Consider the following 9,770-nt stretch of genomic DNA (forward strand, 5'->3'; position numbering starts at 1 on the left):
AATTACCCCATAGGTTTTGAAGAGACACATGAGTTATGACAACTCAATAAGTGGGAACCTAATGTCACTAAATACATGGTAGTCCAGGGCAATACCATTTGCAATGCAATGTATGAAACCACGAGTCCACCACTTAATTAATGAGGAAGAAGAGCAATAGCATAAATAGATGAGTCGTAAGAACCACGGGCACCATGGAGTAGGCCATGATAGCAACAATGGGACGAGGATGAAGCAATAAGAACTTTATTCTGCATGACGTTGCCTCAACTACCAAGGACCCACAAACTTAACTAAAAAGGTACCAAATCATCTCGCTAGACGTGATCCATGTATTTCCCCACATCCTGATGCTAGAGTGCTATTATCGAGTAGAACCAGCGGAGATTGAAAATGTGGGTGGCCCTCCTATTGATGTCTAGGGTATTTATTGCCTTCTTTATCTCATTGTGGTAGACAACTAACATCTACTCAATTCACATGGACAAAATACCCGATCTTACTCATATTGAACTATTTATAAGATCTCCCTTGACAAATTGTTCATATTGTCGTCAATTGTATTGATGCTTCTACTAACTAGGTTGTGTGGAGGAGAGGCAGACATTCCATAGGCGATCTTCGAACTAGCTGATGTATATACGTTCAAACCCCCTCTTGGGTAACTGCACTAGGCATGCATTTCACTTCATCTTTAGGAGGAAAATAATGGAGTGGGTAGCTACACTAAGTGGGATATATGACTAGCCAGAGGATGTGGAGAATCTCCTCAACATGGCTCCTCAGAAGATCTATAGTTTGTGTGTCTTGTGGATTCTTTCAAGCTGTGAGAATTAAGTCACTTCTCTCTCTACAGAGGCCTCTAGGCCTTCTATGTAGTCACAAATTCTTGACAAGCAAGGTTAGAAGTCATCTTTGTGTAGGGCTTGTAGATGGCAGTCACCTAAGGGCAAATAAGCTTGGTTGGCATGTACTCCGTGTAGACTTGGGCATACTCCGGGCCGGGCTTGCAAGAGCCCTATCTACAAATGTGAAGCCTGCATCGGCCGACCTGATAGCACAGAAAATAGTTGTTTTGTATTTAACAACAATAAATTATCATTTTCAAGATTAAAAACGAATTATTATATCTATTTTGTGGGCAAACCATCGAAAACAATTCCTCCTTTGCCTTTTGGGCTTATGAGATGGGCCATGTGCTGAAAACTAAGGCCCACACCAGTTTGGACCCCGGCTTTCGGGTCGGGCTGCCAGTGCTAAGGTTTAACTCCAGGTACCTTCAGGGGAACTACTATCCCAAGGGCTCACTAAGGGCATCTACAACGCAGACCCGCAAATAGCTCCGGTAAATGTCCCTTTTTATGTCTGAATGTGGTCCGTGAACATGATGCGGGAGAGAGCCATCCAATGCCATTCACAAAGTATCTACTCCCTTCGTAAACTAATATATGAGCGTTTAGATCACTAAAATAATGATATAAACGCTCTTATATTAGTTTACAGAGGGAGTAGTTGGGAGGAGAGAAAGTTGGTAGTGACCATGTATGTGGTGGGATATTGTGGTGTGGTGTCCGGTCGGGAGAAGAGAGAGGAGAGGAGGATCACGAACGACTGTTCATAGGTCCACCAAAGTTCACATAAACGACGGACAACTTATACTACATCTAAAACTTGAAATGAAATTGAACTTCACCACTTCCGGACCGGCCCTTTCCCCTTCTGGTCGTCGGCGTAGCCGTGGCCGTCAGCGGCTGGTGGAGGATCATCTGATTCGTCAGACGAGGAGCCGTCGTTGTTGGATGAGGAGGAGGAGACGATGACGAGGCCATTGAGGCGCTGGACGGCCCGGTCCCGTTGGCGCCTGAGCACGCCTCCGTCGCCTTCTCCTTCGCCTCCCACTCGGACTGCTCGATGGCAACCGGAGAGCCTTCGCGTTCTTTCGGCAGAGCCGCCGACCGTCTGTCTCCGCCGTCGTAAGCTACCAGCGGTATACCCACGCGACGAGCTGCGCGTTCTCATCGGGCTCCGCCGGTAGATCTCAGCGGCGGCGGACAGAGCTCTCCGCAGCGTCCCTCTCCCTTGCCCGCTACCTCTCGCGGCGGGCAGAGCATGTCTTCGACTCCAGCGTGCGCGTCCAGGCCGACAGGAAGGGCACAAGCACCCACCTATGCCCATGAGAGGGAGCAGCAGCCGGTGTGGCCAGGGGACGACGTAGGGGAGGCGCGGATTGCGCAGGCTGCCTGTCGGAGCTGCCCCCGGACAGGGAGGGGCTAGCGCCGGCGTCCGAGCTGCCCGGCGGGGAAGCTGCGGCTACGGCGAGGCTGCAGATCCGGAGCTGCCCCCGATCTCCACCTTGGGCCGCTCCAAGGCGATGCAGAGGGCAAGCTCATACTCCGGATCCAGCTCGTCGTCGGAGCGGCTGACGGAGCTCGACATTGCACTAGATTCGATCGGAATCGGTGCTGGGACAGGAGAGGACGGAGCGAGAGAGGAGAGTGAGTGAGTTAGGGTTTCAGAGCGATGAGCCCGATGATTTTTTTTGTGGGACATCCGTGGGGTCAGTGGTGGACTGGGCTTGTCAGGCGGATGCACCCGGGCCACCTCATATCCGCCCTACATTTGGGACGGATATGAGGGGTGCCGGTCAGCCCAGGCATTTGAGGCCCGTTTGAGAACTCCGGTTGTGTCGGTATTTTGTGACCGATCAGTGACCGGACGGCCTGCCCGAGCGTATGAGACACATATAGGGCACCCGGCTGTAGATGCTCTCAGGTCGACTTTGGAGAAAGGGCCGGGCCACAGAGTTCATAGTTCATACTGCCCAGGCCCACTTACTCGCCTTCATTTCTATCGAAAGAAATTTGATCTCGGGCTCGGTAACATTGTGAATCTTTTTCTGAAAAGCCTCTACAACATTGTGTTGTTCATATCCATTTTAATTAATAAGTACTAAATATTCAAGCAAAGCTAAAACAACAATCAATGATTAAAACCACACCCAATCGGTAAGAAGATTACATGGTATCGAGAACAGAGTGCATATAAGGTCCAATTAAGCATGCCACAACGATTTTCCCTAAAATAACAGCAACCCCCCCCCCCCCCCCCCGGTGTGTGTGTGAGACAGAGAGAGAGAGCTATGTGGTGGTCACATCCGGGTTTTATTATGATGGACCAAAAGTTTGAGGTATTGGTAGTTATGGAAGAGGTTACATAAAAAGGCGAGTAACTGAAAATTAAACAACTGAATAAGTTGTGAGACGAAATGTGCACTCACCTCACTTAAGTTACACAAACCCTTTTAACATAAGTTCTATGAAATGCTATATTATCGTTGTTCGGTGTTGCTATTGAAAAGTAATTTGACATATGTACTAAGCAAGTACTGAAAGCATAATTTTCTTGGAACATCTTATTCTTCCTACTGGGCGTTGAAGAATACAAAACCAAAATAAACTATAAACATAACATAAGGATATTCCAAATAGTTCCTACCCAACCTATGGTGAGAATATATGTTTTTTGAAGGTGTACGTGAGGAGGCAAAATCCCATCTTAACAACTTTTCATTATGCTGAAAGGCAGCCCAATAGTAACTAGTTGTAAGGGGAAGGCGTTGTGGCTACAAACCGTTGATGATGCACGCAGACATGCATAAAAACCTACTGCATGGTAACAGCAATGGGGAGGACCAACACGGATCCCAGCAATGGGGAGGACCAACACGGAGGCATGGGCGTGGCGAGGGAAGTGGAGGTGGGCGGCCGAGCGTGCATGCAGCAGGTGCGTGCTTGGTGTTTTTACGTGGGTGCTAAGTTTCTTTCCCTTTTTTCCGAACATGGGCGATTTGCTTTCTTTTTGACGTGACTAATTTCTTTCTTTCTTTTTTGACATGATTGATTTGTTTCCTGATTTAAGACATTCTTTTAATTCATAATTCTGTTATAAGATGTTCTTTTTTCTTAATTAAGATGATTTGATTTGGTACATTATTTGGAAGATCTCGTGTGTTGCTGTTTGGATATGTGCGGTCAAGATTGAGTGGATTCACACAACTCGCTCTTGCGATCAAGATTCTATCCGGATTATTTTCCTTGGGAGAGTTTGGTGCATTTGAGTGGATGAGGATCGAGAGTATGGAGCCGAAGAGAAACCGGATCGAAGAAGAAAAAATGAATGTGGAAGGTGAAGGAAAAAAACCAGCATGAGATGGGACATGGGAGGAAAGGAAACCAGTGTGGTGAGAGGTGAGGCGAAACTAAACCGCTGAGGCAAAAATAAACCATAGATACCGGCCTACCAACTCCAATTTTAGAAGTAGAGATCAAACAGAAAAAAACGAAACATAGAAAAAAATAATAAAAATGCGCGCACACGTCAAATGGTCCGGCCAACCTTGATTATAGTTGATGTTTTGGTAAATTTGATTTGCTCTGGCCATGGGTAGTGGAAGGCAAAGAAAGTTTGGATTGAGTTCGGGTTTTTTAAGATTTGATTTGAATGAGTAAATGCATGACTTTTCTTTAGAGAAGTGCCGATTTGATGAATTAATGCAAGCGTCAAATAGGCCGGTTCAAATTCGCTACGGTTCAGCGAAAGGTCATCTGTAAGACACGCTCGCAGGCGTACTGTAGGGATGACGGGAGAAGAGATTTTGTGTGCTAAGAGCATCTACGACTGGACATGGCAAATCCGGCCCCTCAAAAGCCTGTGGACGTGACTGTGCGCATCCATGGGCATTGACCGGTCACACCTCAAATTTCTCTTCTCATAACCGGACACCTCAATTAGCATACCTCAAATTGACACAAACTCTTACAACTATGTAAACGGTGTAATTTACACACATCGTCCGACTACTACATCAAGACATGTCATCGGACTATCAAAATTTGCATGTTTACCAACATGGTAGTTATGGAGAGCCCTTACTCTTCTCGGCGCCCTTGGCAACCTTCTCGCGGAAATAGCGGTCGAAAACACAGTATAGATCGAGCCGGATTTGCGCATCGCCAGAGCTGTCCAACCTGTCGTTTGTCCTTCTCCTCCTTGGCGGCAGTCCGGCCATGGCACAGACCACCCGACTATGTTCTCAGGTCAGGGCACGCGTATTCCTCCGCTGCTGCTTGTTTACAATGCGGGCGCGGATGGCTTCCTCCTCTGCGGCACCCAACGCCTCCGCATTAGCCACCTCAGCCGCCGCCATGTCGGTAGCGAGGCGGGCCTCAGCCACCCTCATCCTCTCCTTTCCAAGGCGGACACACCAGTACTGGTAGCACACATACTCTGACGGACAACTAATGGAAAAGGGAGATTGGAAGGCTTCCGGGAGGACCGCGATGATCCAGCCCCAAGGGATCCGAGCGTCCGGTGCGCCGACGCAATGGACTCGTGCTGGACAGATCCCGCCGTTTGTCAGGCGATGTCCTCTCGGGAGTTGCGGAGTGCAATACAAACGGCCACTGGCTCGTTGGCTCCTCTGTAGGGTCGGGTGGGCCGACGCCGTACTGCCCACAGGTTCGTATCTGCGTTTGCGGCGGCAGTGGTATATGTAGAGATACAATAATGAGAACCCTCGAAACTGCAGCGTCTTTCATGGCAGACAGGTAACGCGTCTGCGCGGTCACATTTATCCATTTATAGACGGAGCAACCAAATCCCAAGAGTCATTCGTATACAGATACACGGGAGCGAGCCCGGCCGGAAACGAAACACCATTCGTCGCTCCCTCGCCTCACACCAGCGCGCACTCTGCCTCCTCTTCTCGGTCGCGCGTCGCCTCTGCCCTGCCTCGCCAACGACAGCAAACACCGGCTAACCAGCCAACAAAGAGGCGCCGACATGGCCATCCCGCTCCAGGCGAAGAAGCAGCAGGAGAACGGAAGCAAGGGCGGCCAAGGCAGCGACGTGGACGGCGGCGACGACAACCCTTCGGCGGCGGAGGAGCTGCGGGAGCTGTGGCGCATGGCGGCGCCGATCACGGCGCTCAACTGCGTCGTGTACCTGCGCGCCATGGTGTCCGTGCTCTGCCTGGGCCGCCTCGGCCCGCTCGACCTCGCCGGCGGCGCCCTCGCCATCGGGCTCACTAACATCACGGGCCACAGCGTGCTCTTCGGCCTCGCGTCCGGTCTCGAGCCGCTTTGTGCCCAGGCCTACGGCTCCCGCAACTACGACCTGCTCACGCTCTCCCTCCACCGCGCCGTGCTGCTGCTCGCCATCGCCGCCGTCCCCATCGCGCTGCTCTGGCTCAACGTCGGCCCCATCCTCGTCGCGCTCGGCCAGGACCCGGCCATCTCCGCCTCCGCCGCCGCATACGCCGCGTGGGCGCTCCCGGACCTCGCCGCGCTGGCCGTTCTCCAGCCGCTCCGCGTCTACCTTCGGTCCCAGGGCATCACCAAGCCCATGGCCGCCTGCTCCGCCGCCGCCGTCGCGCTGCACATCCCGCTCAACTTTCTCCTCGTCTTCCGCATGGGCTTCGGCGTGCGCGGCGTCGCGGCCGCGCAGGCGCTCACCAACACCAACATGGTGCTCTTCCTGCTCGCCTACGTACGCTGGGCGGGCGCGTGCGACGACACGTGGAGGGGCTTCGCGCGGCCGGCCGCCGTCGCCAGCGGGCTCGGCGGGCTCGTCCGCCTGGCCGTGCCCAGCTGCATCGGCGTGTGCCTCGAGTGGTGGTGGTACGAGGTCGTCACCGTGCTCGCGGGCTACCTCCAGAACCCCACCGCCGCCGTCGGCGCGGCCGGAGTCCTTATCCAGACCACCAGCCTGATGTACACCGTGCCCATGGCGCTCGCGGCCTGCGTCTCCACCCGGGTAAGAATAAGATTAGGAAACACTAGCCCAGCCCGCCATTGGTGTCAACTTTCCAAAAGGAAAAGAAATCTTTGATTCGTGAAATGAACACTTGCCCGCCATTGTCATCAACTTTCCACAAAGAATGATTATTATTTTGATTCGTGTCGATCACCCAACTGCCAAATTCCTTTTGGGGTTTCAATCACATCGCATCGCATCGATCGACCGATCCGTTGGTGATGTGGGCGAGAGGTTGTTATATTGCTGGTGATGATGAGTTTGTTGCGAGCATGCATCATCATGGGACGTATCACACGTAACTTATTGTGCCGGCACATCCCTCTTGCTCACACATTTTCTGGTGCTCTCTTTCCTTCTTTTTTTTGCACCTTCTGTTTTGCATGATACCCAACCGATATTCACTTGCGTTTTTGGTCCCATGCATGATTTACGAGACCAAGCTTAATTTTTCCTCCATTTTTTACGCCATATTTTGGGGTCACTTTGTACCATCTGTTTTTGGAAATGAAGATTTCTTTGCCCTGCATGCATGCTTTTTGTAAAAGAAAATCCAATTTTCTTGAGCTAAATTCTGTCAAAACATCCTGTATATTGGGTTCTTTAACACTTCGAAGATGCGAGCTTGTTTTTGGGAGACACGCAAGTCTGTCTAGCTGCTTTGAGCTACTCTTGTCAAAACATAGTTTCATTCAATATCAGTCGGAACAAAAGTTGGATGCACCGCACACACTTCCTTAGCTAGGCTAGCTGCACACATTTGCCATAGACCTACTTCCAAAACGGCAAAATAAATGTTGCCATACTTCCATTGAAGCACAAAATATCTTCCCACTATATAGCTGCTACCTACATATTTTCCTTGGCTACATACTTCAATTTCGGTGAATTTGGGTACATACTACATACTCTAGTAGTTAGAGCTTTCATAACCATTATCTTAAAAAATAACGTTGAATTTTTTTATCTAAAAAGACCCAGCTGATCGGGTAAACGGAATATTTGGACCGAATTAAGTGCCATATATTCCCCTAAGAAAAAGGAAAAACTGACGTATATTCTGAGTCCCAAAAGGCACACTCCCACGTTCCTTTCTTAGGTAGATTCCCAGGTAGCTAGACTAGACAGCTGCTGTTTTTACCCCAGGTAAAATAGTGCAGGTGAAAAGTTGAGTTTTACTAGTTACAGCGACGAGAGACAGAAACGACAAGGTTTGCAGTGGTAAAAGCTTTGGTTGCTTTCTTCTTCTTCCACTGGCCCATGGCGTGGCCTGGTCTGGTCTCTTCGTGGCAGCATGCACACAATTGCACCACTGTGCACACATAGCAGCTGAGTTGACCAATCAATGGCCGCTGCAGTAGCTAGCCGCCGGGCCACATGCGGCAGCAGTGCTCCCACTGCTCAGTTGCCGGAAAAGACAAGACCAGCTCCTCACTCCACTGTGGCCACTGTTTGTTTCTGCAGTGCGCACCATTTCTGTGTTTGTGTTAATCGATCGATCTTGTTGAGCTATAGCAGGGCATGCATGGTGGTTTTCTGATTTGCATGGTGGGTGGATGCATGCAGGTGGGCAACGAGCTGGGCGCCGGGAAGCCGCGGCGTGCGCGGATGGCGGCGACGGTGGCGCTGTGGTGCGCGGCGGGCGTGGGCCTGGCGCACGTGGCGTGGACGGCGGCGTTCAGCGCGCAGTGGGTGTCGCTGTTCACGCGGGAGCCGTCGGTGGTGCTGCTGGCGTCGGCGGCGATGCCGGTGCTGGGGCTGTGCGAGCTGGGCAACTGCCCGCAGACCACGGGGTGCGGCGTGCTGCGCGGCACGGCCAGGCCCGCCGTGGGCGCCCGCATCAACCTGCTCTCCTTCTACCTGGTCGGCACGCCCGTGGCGGTGCTGCTGGCGTTCGGGCCCTGGCCGTGGACCGGGTTCGGCGGGCTGTGGTACGGGCTGCTGTCCGCGCAGGCCGCGTGCGTGGCCCTGGTGCTGGTCGCCGTCGTGTGGCGCACCGACTGGCGCGTCGAGGCCATGCGCGCGCGGAAGCTGACCGGCACCGGCCCGGAGACGACGGCGACCGCCACCGAGGGCGAGCAGGAGGAGATGAGGCGCCTCGTGGCCGGCAACGGCCGGGAGGCCGACGTCGACGTGTAGAGACCCGTTCCTTTCGGTGAACCACCTAGTTTAGCCCTACGTGCGGTGCATCGCGGTGACATGCTAAAATCAAGCCAAAAACTAGCCATTCCACTCGTAGGGCAGCCGTAGCATCTTTGCAGCACCTAGCTGGCTAGCTTTAGTTATTGCGGTGAGCCACACAGCTCACAGTTTTGCCGAGCCTAATAAGCGGTGGTGTGTTGCATTGAAGTGGTACGGTTGCTGCTTGGAGAAATGGGCTAGCTAGCTAGCAAGCTAATCAAGCTAGAGATCTTGATCGAGCTAAGCAAGTTCATCCCAAGTGACACGCACTTCCTTTTGTGTACTAGCTAAACAAGTTCATTAGCACTTGATTTTGGGATCGATGGGGCATGCATGCATGCCTTGAAAAAGAAGCATGGAGCCTTTGGGAACCTTTGCATCTGCCATTGCTTCCTGCCGCATACGAGAAAGTTGGCTAATAGAGTATTTGGATAGGATGCTAACCTGCACTGAACGTGAAGGATCGAGGAGGTTGCTGTGTGATGGATGATCGGGGTGTCTCGATCTGATCCTGTTTTATTCCTTTCTTTCTCGTGTAAGTGTATCAGCTAGCATGGCTTTATGGGAAAGAGGGGGCGGCTTTGCTCGTCATATATTCCCCTCCCCTTTGCGGAGGACAACGTATCGCTAGGTCTCGCTTTCGCCTTTCTCTCTGGCTAGAGCGGGGCCGGCTGAATCCTTACCTTGCGCCCGCCTGTCTCACCGTCTTTAGAGCATGGTTAAGGATGCGTTTGGTTACCTCAACCGATCTTTCATATTTGCATCAGTGGCTCATT

General features: G+C 51.9%; 1 protein-coding gene across 1 annotated transcript; it reads left to right on the forward strand.

The window, feature by feature from the left end:
• Window positions 1-5,615: 5,615 nt before the first annotated feature.
• On the forward strand, window positions 5,616-9,302 carry LOC123114211 (protein DETOXIFICATION 54). Its single transcript, XM_044535593.1, has 2 exons — window positions 5,616-6,813; window positions 8,380-9,302. Exons 1-2 carry the CDS (start codon window positions 5,842-5,844, stop codon window positions 8,950-8,952), a joined length of 1,545 nt encoding a protein of 514 aa, XP_044391528.1. The 5' UTR covers window positions 5,616-5,841; the 3' UTR covers window positions 8,953-9,302.
• Window positions 9,303-9,770: the final 468 nt, after the last annotated feature.

The sequence above is a fragment of the Triticum aestivum genome, chromosome 5B, assembly GCF_018294505.1.
Source record: "Triticum aestivum cultivar Chinese Spring chromosome 5B, IWGSC CS RefSeq v2.1, whole genome shotgun sequence".
Taxonomy (NCBI): Eukaryota; Viridiplantae; Streptophyta; class Magnoliopsida; order Poales; family Poaceae; genus Triticum; species Triticum aestivum.